Here is a 16129-nt window from a genome sequence, read left to right as displayed (position 1 = left end):
CTGTTGTTCTTTCTGGGCTTTTTCCATGTGCTCACTGACAATCAGGTTAATGGCACAGGTCAGGAGCTCAAAAGGAGAGAAGCCTGTCGAGGCTTGAGGAACCTCCTTAACGGCAAACATCAGGTAGGGGATTGAGTCTCATTGTAATCTCTACTGGTCCGTCCGTTTGAGGGTGGTAAACCGATGTTCTTAGTTGCTCGATTTTCTAGGAGCTTGCACAAGCCTTTGGTGACACGCGACATAAACGGGGTCCCCTGATCTGTCAGTATCTTCTTTGGAAGTCCTATGCAATCACCACTGCCAACATCTCCACTGTGTAGACCCTGAGATTATTGGATGTTCTTCTATTGATACGGATCCCTTTTGCTGGCATTGCCACCTGCAAGATGCATGTAGTGGTAAAAACATTCTGTAAACATTTGTCTGGTGCTAAAAGCCAGGTCTCAGTGGTTGACCCTGAGATGGAGAGATAGAAAGATTTAGGGTTTGCAGCTGTGTTTGGGGAAGGGGGTAATCTTGCTCTCACAGACCTTCGATCAGAGGAGCATTGTGTGTTACCCTCAGCTTCACCTGAGTTCTTATCTCAACTAGATTTGTGGCTTCTCGTAACTAGCACCAAAACTGTCTTCAAGTGTATAAAAACTCAGCGTTTTTACTGCTCTGGGACGCCATTACACAGAGCGCTGGAATACGTGCTGGTGTGTTGGACCTCCTGCTTGCAAGCAATAGTTAGAGCCAGATATCTGCGGAGAATTGCTCATGTAATCTTTTTCGCTTCTAAATAAATGTTAACTTTTTGACTTTAATTGATCAACGTGCTGGATCCTTCTCATCAACCAACTCGGGGGAATCGGAGATCCCGACACACCCCACACCCTGTCACTGTTTCTTGGTACCCTCTGTGTAAATCTGTGTGGAGTCACTGTACTCTGTCATAACATACTTCTCATATGTATTACATTACATTACATCACATGTCATTTAACTGACACTTTTATCCAAAGCGACTTACAATGAGTGCATTCAACCATAGGGTACAAACTCAGAAGAACAAGAATGTGCAATTTCCTCAAATAAGCCAATTTACAATTTGCTATAGATGAGTGACGTTACAAGTACAATTTAAGTGCTACAATTTGTTAGTCTTTAGTCGAGGTAGAGTCTGAAGAGGTGTGTCTTTAGTTTACGGCGGAAGATGTGAAGGCTCTCTGCGGTCCTGGTGTCTTCAGAGAGCACCATTTCGGAAGAAGGACAGCAAAGAGTTGTGATCTAGTCAAGTGTTTTGCTCTCAGTGAGGGAGCAACGAGCAGTTTTGCAGATGCAGAGCAGTGAGTGCGGGTCGGGATGTAGGGTTTCAACATGTCCTGTATGTAAGCTGGACCCGATCCATTCACAGCATGGTACGTGAGCACCAATGTTTTGAACTGGATGCGGGCGGCCACCGGTAGCCAGTGAAGAGAGTGGAGGAGTGAGGGAGAACTTAGGAAGGTTAAAGACCAGTCGAGCTGCTGCATTCTGGATGAGCTGCAGAGGTTGAATGGTGGTAGCAGGGAGACCTGCAGGAGAGAGTTACAGTAGTCCAGGCGTGAGATGACAAGAGCCTGAATCAGTACCTGCGCTGCCTTCTGAGTGAGAAGAGGACGTGTTCTCCTGATGTTGTAGAGCGTGTATCTACAGGATCGTGTTGTCGCAGTAATGTTGGGAGTCAGGGAGAGTTGGCTGTCGAGTGTGACGCCGAGGTTCCTAGCGGTTAAAGTGGGCGTTAACACAGAGTTGCCAAAGTTGACAGTCAAGTCCTGGGTCGGAGAGTCTTTTCCTGGAAAGAGAAGTAGTTCAGTCTTGTCGGGGTTGATTTTCAGATGGTGGGCGGACATCCAGAGATGTCAGTCAGACAGGCAGAGATACGTGCCGCCACCTGGGTGACCGAGGGAGGGAAGGAGAGAATTAGTTGGGTGTCATCGGCATAGCTGTGGTAGGAGAAGCCATGCGAGCGAATGTCAGCGCCGAGAGAGTTGGTGTAGAGCGAGAAGAGAAGGGGACCCAGGACGGAATCCTGAGGAACTCCCATAGTAAGAGGACAAGGTTTCGACACAGATCCTCGCCAGGTTACCCGGTAAGTGCGGCCGTCGAGGTAGGACGAGAGAAGGGAGAGAGCAGAGCCTGAGACACCAAGTTCCTGAAGGGAGGAAACAAGGATCTGGTGGTTGACTGTGTCAAATGCAGCAGAGAGGTCCAGAAGGACGAGAACAGAGGAGAGAGAGGCGGCTCTAGCAGTGTGGAGTTGCTCTGAGACAGCAAGGAGAGCAGTCTCTGTGGAATGGCCTTGAAGCCTGACTGGTGGGGGTCAAGGAGGTTGTTACGGTGGAGATAGGAGGAGAGTTGGTTAAAGATAGCACGTTCAAGAGTTTTGGACAAAAAGGGAAGAAGAGAGATTGGTCTGTAGTTGTTTTCTTCAGAAGGGTTGAGGGTAGGTTTCTTCAGGAGAGGGTTGACTCTTGCCTCCTTCAGAGAATTGGGAAAACAGCCAGATAACAGAGCATTGTTGATGAGACAGGTGAGGAACGGAAGAAGGTCAGGAGCGATAGATTGTAGAAGATGTGATGGAATGGGGTCAAGAGGGCAGGTGGTCGGACGGGCAGATGTTTACTAGGGTAAGAATTTGGTTAGGAGACAGGGGGGTGAAAGAGGAAAGTGAGGGCGATAGAGGTGAGGTCGGTGGGACGCAAGTAGTAGGAGGTGGGTTTGAGAAAGACGAGCGTATGTCAGCTATTTTCTTGGTAAAATAGTTGACAAAGTCACCCGGAAGAAGGGTGGAGGAGGACTAGGGGGTTCGAGGAGGTTGGAGAAGATCGAAAAGAGTTTTTTGGGGTTAGAAAATGAAGATTCGATTCTGGATTGGTAGAAAGCGCTTTTGGCAGCAGAGATAGAAGCAGAAAACGAGGAGAGGAGAGAAATTCAAGCAGGTCGTCAGGTCGTTTATTTTTACGCCATCTCCTTTCCGACGCTCGCATGGTGGCTCTCATGGCACGGACCGGTTGAGACAGCCACGGAGCCGGAGGGGATTTGCCAGTCCGTCGGATCGTCAGAGGGCAGAGAGTCTAGAGAGGAGGAAAGAGTTGAGAGGAGAGTCTCAGCACCAGCGTTCGGATGCAAGGGTGAGAAGGAGTCAGTGGAAGGGAGAGCTGATAGAACAGAGGATGCCAGGGAGGAGGGAGAGAGGGAGCGAATATTGCGCCGAACAGGTACAGAGTCAGTCAAAGGGGCGGTCGTTAGTTATAGAGAGTGGGAGAGAGTAAGAGATGAAGAAGTGGTCAGACACATGAAGTGGAGTTACAGAGAGGTTAGTGGTAGAGCAGTTTCTAGTGAAGATGTAGTCAAGGTGATTGCCGGCTCTGTGAGTAGGAGGAGAGGGACTGAGTGACAGAGCGAAGGAAGAAAGTAGGTGTAAGAGGTCAGATGACTTCTCTGTCTGGATGTTGAAGTCACCCAAGAGGATGAGCGGAGGGACATTATCAGGGAAGTTGGACAGGAGAATGTCCAGTTCTTCCAAGAAATGACCCTAGGAGCCTGGTGGACAGTAAAGGACAACAATGGTTAATTGCACCCGGTAAGTAACTGTTACAGTATGGAATTAAAGACAGTTGGGTGGATGGTGGAAGAGGGTAGAGCGAAAAGCTCCATTTGGGTGAAATGAGTAGACCTGTGCCACCACCCCTACCAGTGGGCCTGGGTGTATGGCTGAAGGAGAAGGCGGAGGAGAGAGCGGCTGGGGTGGATGTGTTCTCAGGTGTGATCCAGGTCTCGGTGAGAGCGAGGAAGTCGAGTGACTGCTGGATAGCGAAGCCGGAGATGAAGTCTGCCTTGCGAGTAGCTGACTGGCAGTTCCAGAGACCTCCAGTGACGAGGTGCTGGACATAAGTGGAGCGGGTGGGATAGGTGAGAGAGGAGAGGTTACGATAGAGAGCGGATCTGGCCCGAGGCCTGCAGTATCTGCGGGAAGAGGTTCGGACAGGTATGGGTAAAGGGGTCAAACACATAATTAGAACTAGAGGAAGGCGCCGCATTCAGCCGCCCCGAAGACTCCCACGAAAGACTTCTTAGTCTTTGTCCTGCTCGTCTGGACTCCCACGAAAGACTCCTTAGTCTTTTTCCTGCTCGTCTGGACTCCCACGAAAGACTCCTTAGTCTTTGTCCTGCTCGTCTTGACTCCCACGAAAGACTCCTTAGTCTTTGTCCTGCTCGTCTTGACTCCCACGAAAGACTCCTTAGTCTTTGTCCTGCTCGTCTTGACTCCCACGAAAGACTCCTTAGTCTTTGTCCTGCTCGTCTTGACTCCCACGAAAGACTCCTTAGTCTTTTTCCTGCTCGTCTGGACTCCCACGAAAGACTCCTTAGTCTTTGTCCTGCTCGTCTTGACTCCCACGAAAGACTCCTTAGTCTTTGTCCTGCTCGTCTTGACTCCCACGAAAGACTCCTTAGTCTTTGTCCTGCTCGTCTTGACTCCCACGAAAGACTCCTTAGTCTTTGTCCAGCTCGTCTTTGTCCTAACGCTTCACTCGATCTGTAGTTAAATACTACCTCGTTAGTGGAAGTCGGCTACGGCTGCGCTGACCACTCCCCCATCATTTAGGAGACAAAAGGTCGATTGGCCTCGACAGAAACTCCTCAAAATGCAAAACTCCAATTGCATGACACTCTAATCAGTGAACAATCACCATGTGGCGTTTTGACAAACTGGGATTTTCCTGATATGAAGTGCCCATGTCAACTGGGAATCACTTCCCATATTCCCACAAATGTAACTGTTCCTACCTCTTCTAATCCTTTCATCCTTAGCTTAACCCCTTCCTTAATCCTTTTCCTGGTGAAAACACTCATACCACCACTCCACCAGCAGTTGCTTCCTGGACCCTCCTGATCTTATGTTGCATGTTTCTTCCTTGTTTCCATATGCACCATCGTCAGCAACCAGAGACCTCCTTATATTTACTGGTACCTTTGTGAATATGTCATTAATCATTAGTGTAAAGAAGAGTGGACTAATCACACTACCCTGAGGCGTGCCGTTCTCAACTACGTGTTGTTCTGACGTCTGACCCAACCCGAACTTGAAACTTTCCTTTCAAACAAAAATCCTTTGTTTTATTTTTTTTCTAATGTATGCAGCCTAATTAGAAAACCTTCCTTCTGCATCATGTTATAGTTTTTTTCTATGTAACAGAACACTCCTAAGACGGACTGTTTGCCTGAGCTCCTCTAATTTCAGCCTCTAGCCGTATTACTGAATCTATGGTGTTTCCTTCCCTTCCTACATCCACTCTATCAACTTGCCATCATTCTCTTTTTTCTCAAGCTCACATGTACACCTTTCTGTTATCTTTCGTTCCATTACGTTACAAACGTTAGCGCTATTGGTCTATAGCTGATGGGGTTTGATGGATCCTGGGTTAAAGTTAGAGTCAAAATACAAGTTTAGCAAGGCGGTGAGAGATGCTAAACGACTGTACTCTGAGAAACTCCAACAACAGTTCTCAGCAAGTGACTCTGCTTTGGTCTGAAGAGGCCTCAAACACCTCACTAACTACAAGCCAAACCCCCCCCACTCCATGAATGACCTCCGCCTGGCAGACGAGTTCTACTGCAGATTTGATGGTCAATGTCCTGATCCCATCCCCCACAGCTCCACCAACCTGCCCCAGGTTGAAGCTGCCTGCTTCAAGGCCTCCACCATCATCCCTGTTCCCAAGAAGCCCAGGATCACAGCACTCAATGACTACAGGCCCGTCGCCCTGACCTCTGTAGTCATGAAGTCTTTTGAACGGCTAGCCCTGTCCCACCTGAAGACCCTCCTGGACCCCCTGCAGTTCGCCTACAGAGCCAACAGGTCTGTGGACGATGCTGTCAACATGGCCCTCCACTACATCCTCCAGCATCTGGACTCCCCAGGAACCTACGCCAGGATCCTGTTTGTGGACTTCAGCTCTGCCTTCAACACCATCATCCCGTCTCTGCTGCAGGACAAACTCTCCCAAGTGCATGTGCCCGACTCCACCTGCAAGTGGATCAGACTTCTTGTCCGACAGGAAGCAGCATGTGAAGCTGGGGAAACATGTCTCAGCCTCTCGGACCATCAGCACCGGTTCCCCCCAAGGCTGCGTTCTTTCCCCTCTGCTCTTCTCCCTGTACACAGGTGGCTGGAGGTGCAACAGCTGCACCTCCAGCCACCAGTCCGTCAAGCTCCTGAAGTTTGCGGATGACACCACCCTCATTGGACTAATCTCTGGTGGGGACGAGTCCGCCTACAGGTGGGAGTCTGACCATCTGGTGTCGTGGTGCAGCCAGAACAACCTGGAGCTCAACGCTCTAAAGACAGTGGAGATGGTTGTGGATTTCCCGGAACAGAGCCCCACCCTCCCCCATCACCCTGTGTGACTCCCCCGTCACCACTGTGGATTCCCTCCGTTTCCTGGGCTCCAGCATCACCCATGAACATCAGCTCCATCACCAAGAAGGCTCAGCAGAGGTTGTTCTTCCTGAGGCAGCTGAAGAAATTCAACCTGCCAGAGACGGTGATCCGCTGCAATCTGCCGTCCCTGCAGGACTTGTTCGCTTCCAGGTCTCTGAAGCAGCTAAAAAGATGGTAGCCGACCCCTCTCACCCCGGACAAAACCTGTTTGTGCCCCTTCCATCTGGCAGGAGGCTGAGGTCCATCAGGACTAAGACCTCCCGCCACACCAACAGTTTCTTCCCGTCGGCAGTCGGGCTCATCAACAGAGCCGGTCCCCCACTGACTGACTGACTCTGTCATTCCCCTGGTCACACTCTTTCATACTGCACATGTCACTTTAACTGTAATTTTTCACTCGTCACTTTGTCACTTCGATAGTGCACTTTATTTTTTAATATTTTTTAACTTTTAAAATATTTTTAACTTTACCTTTATTATCTTATTTTATACTAACCCATAGCCTTATTCTACTAACCCATTGCATTAGCATTTCATTTTATTTTATCACTTGTGAACTGCTGTCTTGTTGTCTACTGTCATGCACCAACAGCCAAGTCAAAATCCTTGTATGTTTGACATATTTTGGCAATAAATGTTTCCTGATTTCTGATTAGAATCAGCCTGTTTCCATGTGCTCAGTAACTTTTCTGTTATACGGTCACAGTCTAACAGTCTGAATTGTCTGAACCATGAATCTTTGCCCTATTGCTTTTGCTCTTCTGATGGGTAACCCCATTCCCTTCTGTCTCCTCCCATACGTCTCCCACACGTCTGCCACAGGAGTAGATTGTCAGAAAGGTTTTACTCGACACCAAACAGGACATTTATTAAATGCTTGCAAGCATGAAGCAGAGTTGACACACATACAAGTCATGATTCAAGCGTACGGTACTACGCCAGATCCTGGTTCACAGATCATCCTTGATGTGGCAGTGTGCAGTGATTGGTCCTAATATCTCAGCTGGGTCTGGATCGCGGTGGCTTTAGCTCCCTCCTCCAGCCATAGTCAAGTTCTCATGTCTGTTTTGTATTGGAGGGCAAAGGATCATTGAGCAGCAGCTCTACACCCCCTAACCTGCTAGAGACCACTGCTGCTTTGCCTTTGGCTAAATTCCCCTTGTTTGGGTCTGCTTGGCCTTAAGCCTAGTTTATGCTTCTGTGTTTTCAGAGCGACGCGTGTCCTTGCGTGTCCCTTGCGTGTCTTTTCACACCTCCTTGCGTGCGTCGACCCATTTTTCTAGGCTTGTGTCGAAAACGACGCAGCCTCCTGCAGCGCACAAGGCTGTGATTGGTCTGCTAACTACGTCCTTTACGGAGTCTCACATTTCTGTTTTCATAGCACAATACGGCCGTTATTAAGACTTTAGACTTTAGAACCATGTAGTGAAACGAGTGCGTCGACACACATCATGCGGCAGCCTTTAGTTCACCTTGTCTGCTTCGTCTTTGCCTCCCCACATTGCTCATTTTTGCGTATTTCGCTGTGGGCCTCCTGACTGGGTAAAGACTTATTTTAACGAGAAACAGGCCGTACTTATTTGTTTGGATCAATTTATTTATTGTTTTTTCTGTATTAGTTTTTGTTTAGTTTCTTTTATTTTGAACCTGTTGCTCATCTCCCCCCATTCAGGTGCTGAGTTTTGTTGTCTTTGCAAGTTTGAGTTTGCTTCACGTAGTAGTTCCATGTGTGGTGCTCCTTGGGTCCTCTTTTCTTTGGACAGTCCATCCTCGTTACTCGTCCCAGAGGTTTTTACTGTTGTTTTTAAACAGTCAATTGAATTTCAGAACATTTTGAATTTTTAATATCGTCTCTGCCTCATTTGCGACGAACCTGAGTGCGTCCCCCTTTTCTTATTTTTGTTGGGTTGAGAAGATTTAAAACAATTCCCAGGGTGTAGTTGTCAGGCAACATTAGAATATTTAAACTGCCTTCGCCCACACACACACACATCAGGCCTCGTGTCGCTACATTGACATGTGTTTATCTCAGGAACACCATGTATCTGTTCAAGAGGTCACAGACCTTCTGTCCACTGGAGTTTCCCAACATACTGTAGTTCTATTTTATTACAAAAGCTATTTCTCTTCGCTTAGCGAACATCCCAGAATGATTTAATGCAAAACTGTAAATGTACAATAACTAAATACTAATTTGTAACTTTTATTGCATCATTACATTACAGGTCATTTAGCAGACGCTTTTATCCAAAGCGACTTACATTACACTTTAAACCCATGGCTTTTTTCACATTTTTGCCTGGGGAGCAATTAGGGGTTAGGTGTCTTGCTCAGGGGACACTTCGACATGGAACATGGGGCAGCCTGGAATCGTACCAACAACATTGTGCTTCCCAGCACACCTTCTCTAACCCCTGCGCCACGACGACCTCATCACAAAAAATAGTTACATAAAAGTTCTTATATATTCTGTTATACGTTGAACCTTTCCTCACAGATGTTGGTCCATGTTGACGTGATTGTCCCGGTCCAGCACGTTGGCTTGATGTGGCTTTGGAGGGCCGTGAACTCATTGTCATGTTCAAGAAAGCATTTTGAGATGTGAGCTTGTGACGGTGCGTCGTTCTGCTGGAAGGCTCCATCAGACGATGTACACTGTGGTCATAACGGGATGGACACGGTCAGCAACACCCAGGTAGGCTGCAGCATTTGGACCATGCTCCATGGGTACTGGTACGAACATTTGTATTAGAAATGTTTGCATGCATGTCTGCTTATGACCAATATGTCCAGTTTTCCTGTATACTCCAGTTCATTTCCATGAAAAGTTTCAAACTTTTTACCTGTGTGTATATTTCTATATATATTTCTCTCTATACACATAAAGAGGGATGTAACTCGATGTACATAAAGTAGAACAAGGGGAATGTTCTTCCTATTACAGTAGAACGTCCCTGAGGAGAGAACAAAGTCTACTTAAGGACGCTGATCGGCTAAATTGTGTGTCACTTTTTTTATTTGATCAGCAGTTTGTGCTTCTCAGACCCGCCGGCGGTCTCGAGACCGCAGCTAGAACACGCATGAAGACGGGACGTGCGATTGACACGGAGACCTTGTAATGGCAAAAATGTATGTAACCCTTCAGAATGTTTCATTGAACCAACATGGAGATATAGGTGAGTGTCTCCCACTGACTGAGAGACACTACAGGTTGGTTTGGAGGCCACCTGTAGGTAGAAGAACTGCCCTGAGGTGGAGGAGAAAGGCTCTGAGGTCTACTGAGACCTATTTGACTCAGAACCTTATTCTTATTTACTGATCTTCCACAACAACCTTTAGGAAAAGCATCTTTTCTAAAAACATTACTGGGTCCATTCCATATTTCAAAAACACAAACGTTTTTTTATAATTTCATATGTTGGGTCGAGGAGGGGAGACGCCCCATTGGCCTCTTCCTCCACACTACAATACTTCTTACTCATCCAAGTACTTGCTAGAACCCAGTGAATATAGTTCTGTTCAGATCGGTGTCCCACTCATTGGGGGCAATTTACCTTCTCAATGACAATAAGAGACCAATAAATGAAGATGACACCCCCTGCTCATAGTAGAATAAAGCAACACTAGTTTAAATAAACGTGATGGTCAAACAGGTTTATTTCACATTCATTCAAGCTATTCATTTAATTAAATGATGCATTTTTCCGTTTATGTTGAACAACGGCATTGTTTTGCAAGGCGGCCGACCATTCAAACCCTCCACAATGTAATATGAATACAATAAATGATATTTATACGTTCTTTGAATGCAGGCTCACTTTCCAAAGCGCCAAACAGCTGTTTTAGAGCCGGGGGTCAAAAGGAAGCGCCCGAGTGTTTTAGAGGATGCCCTCTCTCCCAAGTTGGATGTCACCTGGAGGTGGTTTACAGTTTAACAGATGCGACAACATCAGAGACGTGAAGATACCTGCACTCGCCCAAAGCATCTTCTCAGACGTCCCCCAACTAGTAGACAGACTCAAGAGTTTATTTCACAAGACCTTTATTACATGAACTCTTTTTACAACACATGGGGAAATGTACAGCCGTCCTCCTCCTCATAGTTTGGGCGGGCCGGCCAGCTTCCATCCCTCCGTCTTACCCACTTTAGTGAAGAAGGCCAGCGTGCCCAGTCCCAGGCAGGCCGTGGTACCGGTGGCGGCACTGTGGGCTGGAGACAAACGGACGGATGAGATACTTCACACCGTCTCCAATAACTAGAACAGTCCATGAAAGGAAAGGTGGAGGCCGAACAATAATATCAGCCAGTCCCACTGCAGGCGATCTATCACACAATAACACAACTACTATGGAAACGTAATACTCTACCAAAGTCAGGCCTCTAAACTACACACATCGGCTGCTTTGAGATCCAATTCAACTCAGTACTTTGAAACGTAGACAGCTTCAGGTACACAGCCCTACAATGCACATGTCAATGTCTCCATTAGCAAACTACAGTAGATGTCCACACGTCGGTCCTATTCTAGGGTTAAGTTAGTATGTATAGTACGTATGTAGCGGGGGCTGCAGGCTGCGGTCGGTGACCCCTGACCTGAAGGGAAGCCCTGTGGTCCCGCTGATGGTCACATGGCAGCTTCTCGCTCGCTAACGTGGCTCCTCTCTGAGGCGAGACAGAGGAACCCAATTGATCCCAGCCGCGTTATTCATAGTCGTGGGCTAAGCCCCGCCCCCTGCTGCTACTCCAAGCTGTCAGAACCACCGCCGCGCCACAATGTCCCAACTGCCCCCCGTCAATGAAGGACAGCTTTGTGTTTTGTGTAGCTTGCTTGCAGTTAACTACACATCTGCATCTATTGGTTTTTGCAGCTCAGCCCTGTTGTGTTGTTGATTCTTCACAATTGCTTTTGTTTGTAGTGTTTGAGGACAGAGCTTTGGCTGGATGGAAAGCAGCCAGAATCCCTGCCGGCTCAGTTACTTACTTCTGGCTCCCAGGAAGATGCCGGAGGCGCAGCCCCCGATGAAGTAGTTCAGGGGGTCTTCTGGGGCTTCACGGGCCTGAGCACTGAGACAAGTGGCCATGCCGAAAATGGCTCCTAGGGAGGCTGAGACGACACAGACGGACACTCGTATCACATTACACTAGTTCACCCACGTGGGAAGCAGAGAACAGGCCGAGCAGACCAAGTGCCGGGTCACATGACTGGGTCCGCCCTCACCATGTGCAGAACAAAGACGCTATCAAGTGCATTATCATTTTAATGACTCATTCAGTAATTGCTGGGAATGATCACATCGATTACAGTACGTACCCATGGTGACGGACGCGTTGGTAGCCCTCTGCAGCGCGGCCAATGCAGAATCCGGCTGGAACGCCACCAAGTGGTAGGCGGAACCAACCAGGCCTGGAAACACACAGGAAGCCAGAGACATCAGGACAAAGCTCTACTTGCAGCGGACTGGGAGTCTATTGGACATCCTACGATACACGCCTAGTAACATCTCATAGAAGTTCACAAAGAGCAGAGTCACACGTGGAGGCAGGAGGCCGGGGTTGTGTACACGTGTGTGCGTGTTGGCAGTTGTTTAAATGGTGGAAGTACTCGTGGTTGAAATAACGCCTACACGTTGACACTGTTAGTATTCATTATTAAGGGTGTTTGACACCAGCACCATGATTGTGCATCAGTCAGTCCGTCAATCACCCTGACGTTCTGTCTCACAAGTAACCTTCTGTCTCACAAGTAACCTTCTGTCTCACTTGTTCTGTCTCACAAGTAACCTTCTGTCTCACAAGTAACCTTCTGTCTCACTAGTAACGTTACCTCAGATACCAACCCGTCCAACAAACCAGTACCGTCTAGTTATTTTGTGGTGTTTCCGTGTCGTCGGCGGAGTCCACACGCACTCAGAGACACAGTTGGACCGGATGTCATCGGTGTTGGACGCAGCTCGTGAGCATTAGCCCGGACATCCAAGCTAGTTAGCGCGCGTATCTGTGCGGGCTCAGCGCAACAAGCGTCACCTGCGGCGGACGCAACCCGCGCTCGCATTGTAGCATAACGGCTACTAATATTTACCTATGGCGGTGGCTAACTTGGTAGTGATCCATGTTTTCTCCACACAGCCGGTGCCCTCTGGCAGCTCCCAGTACCCCATTTTGGATTTAACAAGGACGCGCAGAGGGAGCGCAGTTATCGCGAGACTCTCTTTAGCGCCCCTACTGGAGGGAGAGGCTGAGGCACTGCCGCGCGTTATTACGTCACACGGAGACTACTGCCATATTTATAGGACTTATTATTCAGGAAGGTGGGCTTTTCATGTGTGCAGTACAAACATTATTCTGACTGACTTAAACCCGTGTACGTAAAGCAGAGTCCACTGCTCAGGAATCAGGAAACAATTATTGCCAAAATATGTCAACACACAAGGAGTTAGTGTTGGCGGTTGGTGCTCCTGAGGCACAGCAGCTCCCCAAAAAATAAACACGGAGCACTTTTTTGACACTGACTACAGATTCAGACAACTTTAAGTCATCGTCGTTACTTATTTCATCCTTACACTAGTCTAAGCACTCGGCAGCCTGTCAGTAACCCGGCCGACAAATGTCCCACCACGTCACCTTTTGGAGGAATCCCTTATTTTAGCATGACCACATCTGCGGCTGGAAAAATGGGAGTAAGAGTCGGATGTTTGCACCATTTATTTAACATACACACAGAAGTCATTTCTTTTTCCAGAATTGGCTGTATGTGTCCACTTTGAAGTCGTCTTCGTACAGGACGGCTGTCTGCTTTTTTGTCTTCTTCACTTCTCTCTTCTTCTGTCTGGCTCGACGCTCCTCCTCAGACAGCGTGGACAGATCCACTGGCATCTTTTAAAACACAGACATAAACCGTTAAACACTGGAATGAGCATGCGTGTCTTACTTGGACCAAAGACGTGATGTGGGTCCGACAGGACAGATCAGGGCTCTCGGTTCGTTCATCATCAGGACGGCGGCTCTTTCTCAACACGTTGCTTTCTTGTGCGTTTGTGGACTCGTGAAACGTCATCAGTCGCAGCAGAGTGAGTTTCTAAAGTCCGCATCTCACCGAGAACGGTCAGAATACCCGGATGCGACTCGCCCCGCCCATTTTACCCAGAAGGCATTGGTCCTTGTGAGAGCCAAATATCCCAGAATGCATTTCACCTCAGCAACAACGGCAGAGGAAAAGGGTCACATTTTGTGTAGATTGTAGCGATCGTTCATTAAATATGTTTCTTAAATGGCTGTATGACGAACAGAATGGGCCCTCGTGGTGCCGGGCGGAGAAGCATCCATACACATGTTTGTGTTCCACGACACCAAAGACCAGTTGTCTTGGTTCACGCCGAAGCAAAAGGGTTTCTAGCCACTGACGCTGTACACTTTATAGTATGGACAGTATAGAAGACAGCAGTCCGTTAGGCTCGAGTGGCTGACGTAGTGCAGCCGACTTGTAGTGTACAGTAATCCCTCGTTTATCGCGGGGGTTACGTTCCGAAAATGACCCGCGATAAGTGAAATCCGCGAAATAGAAAACTTTTTTTTTTTTTTACAATTAGCAACTATTACATGTATACAAATACAGTGACTCGCGTGTAGGCCGTTTCACTGCTCTTCAGACTGGGCCGCTGCATCCTGACTGCGCTCTGCAGTGTTCTCTTCTTCTGAAGCCCGCGGTGCAGGTGTGTTTGTTCGGGAGAAGAACATAGTGATAGGCAGCTGTTGTCGCTCTTTTTTCTTCTTTGCAAAAAGATCCTTGTACACCGACATGCCACCATCGATTACGTTGGAGAACTGTAATGAACGGCTCGGGAGTGAGTTTTTAGCGAATCAGAATGCAGAGCACAATGCACCAAAAAAAAAAAAAATGCAATATGAAAATCCGCGAAATAGCGAATCCGCGATAAGTGAACCGCGAAGTGGCGAGGGATCACTGTATTGTAATAAAATGAATCCATTATTTTCTTCATACGTGGCAGTGACGTAGTGCTCACCTATACACTCCTAGAACATTTTCAGCAGTATGTTAGCGAATGTGTGACGAATCAGGTGAGGCAGAAAACATCTGCCGCTGTATGGACACAAACACGCGCGCGTAGACAGACCTGCAGTAGGACGTCACACCGGTGAACACTGACCATGAGGATGCGTCTGGGCTCCCGGTACCGGATGTTGACCGTAGACCCGTCGGGCCGGACCAGCGCCACCGGGAACAGTCGCTCGTACTTCTGGCGGCTGCAGCGCACCACCGACGTCCTGTTGGAGTTCAGCCGGGGAGGCTGCGTGTGGAGCGGGGCCGCGAACACGCACCTGCTCGTAACGACACACACACACACACACACAGCTGACGTCCACCCGCTAACCCGCGCAGACCGGAAGTTAGCACGTTAGCTACGCTGCGTTATCTGACCGGTGGGCTGAATGTGACCAAATACCAGCGACAAGCGGGTCTACTTCCGCAAACACACGAGTCTTACCGTGAAAACACGATGCGTGGCGCGCACAGCTTCATCAGAGACATGTTTACGACCGTGAGGTCTGACCGGAAGGACAAAGCTCTCCTCTTCTTCTACTGTAGCCAGCGAGCCGCACGGCGCCACCTAGTGAGCCGCACAGCGCCACCCAGCGAGCCGCACGGCGGCGCCACCCAGCGAGCCGCACAGCGCCACCCAGCGAGCCGCACGGCGGCGCCACCCAGCGAGCCGCACAGCGCCACCCAGCGAGCCGCACGGCGGCGCCACCCAGTGAGCCGCACAGCGCCACCCAGCGAGCCGCACGGCGGCGCCACCCAGCGAGCCGCACGGCGGCGCCACCCAGCGAGCCGCACAGCGCCACCCAGCGAGCCGCACGGCGGCGCCACCCAGCGAGCCGCACAGCGCCACCCAGCGAGCCGCACGGCGGCGCCACCCAGCGAGCCGCACGGCGGCGCCACCCAGCGAGCCGCACAGCGCCACCCAGCGAGCCGCACGGCGGCGCCACCCAGCGAGCCGCACAGCGCCACCCAGCGAGCCGCACGGCGGCGCCACCCAGTGAGCGGGAGCTCCCCGGATCACTTTGTATCAAAGCAAATAAAGTCAGCGCCTAATCGAATACAAATATTTCTCCTTCAGCGTCCTTCGAGGCGTAACATCCGGGGCAGAAAGGATTCCGTGTAGTGTAACACACTGTACCTCCAGGTTTCTACACGTGTGTAAATGCACACCCAGACGAGACCTAGCGCATGATCTCCCAAAGGCCTGCTCATGTGTTGGATGCCATTCTTTACACTACACATTTACAATACACATTCAATAAATGTATATCTATGCATGTATGTGTTAAACATTGTTTTATTCATTGCTTACTTAGTAAAACATTTTTTGTGGGATGTTACCTTACATATACAACAATGACCCCTACGGGACACCGACCCAGTCACGAGACATACAACGTGTTAATTGACCCTTGTGTGGAGTTTATTTTTTTGTTACTTTTTGTGGGTCTGTTGGAGCAGCTGTATTTTTGGATTGTTAATACAACACAATCAAACAATCTCATGTTAAAATACTCAACAAATGTTTACTTCAACCCATTTAGAATGTTGGGGAACTCAGACCTGTTTTTCCTCATCATTCCCACCACGGCCAGCTTCCTCT

The 16129-nt window shown here is 48.9% G+C and overlaps 2 protein-coding genes across 6 annotated transcripts; both read right to left on the bottom strand.

Annotated features, from left to right (window-relative positions):
• Positions 1 to 10491: 10491 nt before the first annotated feature.
• ndufa11 (NADH:ubiquinone oxidoreductase subunit A11) lies at positions 10492 to 12722 on the bottom strand. Of its 2 annotated transcripts, none has more exons than XM_040183414.2 (4): positions 12547 to 12722; positions 11779 to 11871; positions 11449 to 11571; positions 10492 to 10676 (listed from the first exon to the last, which is right to left on the bottom strand). In XM_040183414.2, exons 1-4 carry the CDS (start codon positions 12623 to 12625, stop codon positions 10564 to 10566), a joined length of 408 nt encoding a protein of 135 aa, XP_040039348.1. In that variant the 5' UTR covers positions 12626 to 12722; the 3' UTR covers positions 10492 to 10563. The 2 variants fall into 2 exon arrangements, with proteins under 2 accessions (XP_040039348.1, XP_077963648.1); XM_078107522.1 differs by lacking the exon at positions 10492 to 10676 and adding an exon at positions 11066 to 11129 and having other exon boundaries at positions 12547 to 12715.
• A 429-nt stretch (positions 12723 to 13151) lies between these two features.
• mrpl55 (mitochondrial ribosomal protein L55) lies at positions 13152 to 15113 on the bottom strand. 4 transcript variants are annotated; one of them, XM_040183415.2, is made up of 3 exons: positions 14972 to 15113; positions 14600 to 14804; positions 13152 to 13340 (listed from the first exon to the last, which is right to left on the bottom strand). In XM_040183415.2, exons 1-3 carry the CDS (start codon positions 15013 to 15015, stop codon positions 13191 to 13193), a joined length of 399 nt encoding a protein of 132 aa, XP_040039349.1. In that variant the 5' UTR covers positions 15016 to 15113; the 3' UTR covers positions 13152 to 13190. The 4 variants fall into 4 exon arrangements, with proteins under 4 accessions (XP_040039349.1, XP_040039350.1, XP_077963646.1 ...); XM_040183416.2 differs by having other exon boundaries at positions 14633 to 14804; XM_078107520.1 differs by having other exon boundaries at positions 14600 to 14852; positions 14972 to 15106.
• Positions 15114 to 16129: the final 1016 nt, after the last annotated feature.

The sequence above is a fragment of the Gasterosteus aculeatus genome, chromosome 8 (genome assembly GCF_964276395.1).
Source record: "Gasterosteus aculeatus chromosome 8, fGasAcu3.hap1.1, whole genome shotgun sequence".
NCBI classification, from domain to species: domain Eukaryota; kingdom Metazoa; phylum Chordata; class Actinopteri; order Perciformes; family Gasterosteidae; genus Gasterosteus; species Gasterosteus aculeatus.
The sequence above is the reverse complement of the archived record's forward strand: the minus strand, read 5'-3'. Positions and strand labels throughout refer to the sequence as shown.

Coding starts and splice junctions, on each gene's coding strand:
- ndufa11 (XM_040183414.2), bottom strand. CDS start 12,625: ATGGGGTACTGGGAGCTGCCAGAGGGCACCGGCTGTGTGGAGAAAACA. Junction 11,872..12,546: donor CAAGTTAGCCACCGCCATAG/GTAAATATTAGT, acceptor GTGTGTTTCCAG/GCCTGGTTGGTTCCGCCTAC. Junction 11,572..11,778: donor CAACGCGTCCGTCACCATGG/GTACGTACTGTA, acceptor GTGTCGTCTCAG/CCTCCCTAGGAGCCATTTTC.
- mrpl55 (XM_078107520.1), bottom strand. CDS start 15,015: ATGTCTCTGATGAAGCTGTGCGCGCCACGCATCGTGTTTTCACG. Junction 14,853..14,971: donor CCACGCATCGTGTTTTCACG/GTAAGACTCGTG, acceptor TGCGCGGGTTAG/CGGGTGGACGTCAGCTGTGT. Junction 13,341..14,599: donor GGTGTGACGTCCTACTGCAG/GTCTGTCTACGC, acceptor GTGTTTTAAAAG/ATGCCAGTGGATCTGTCCAC.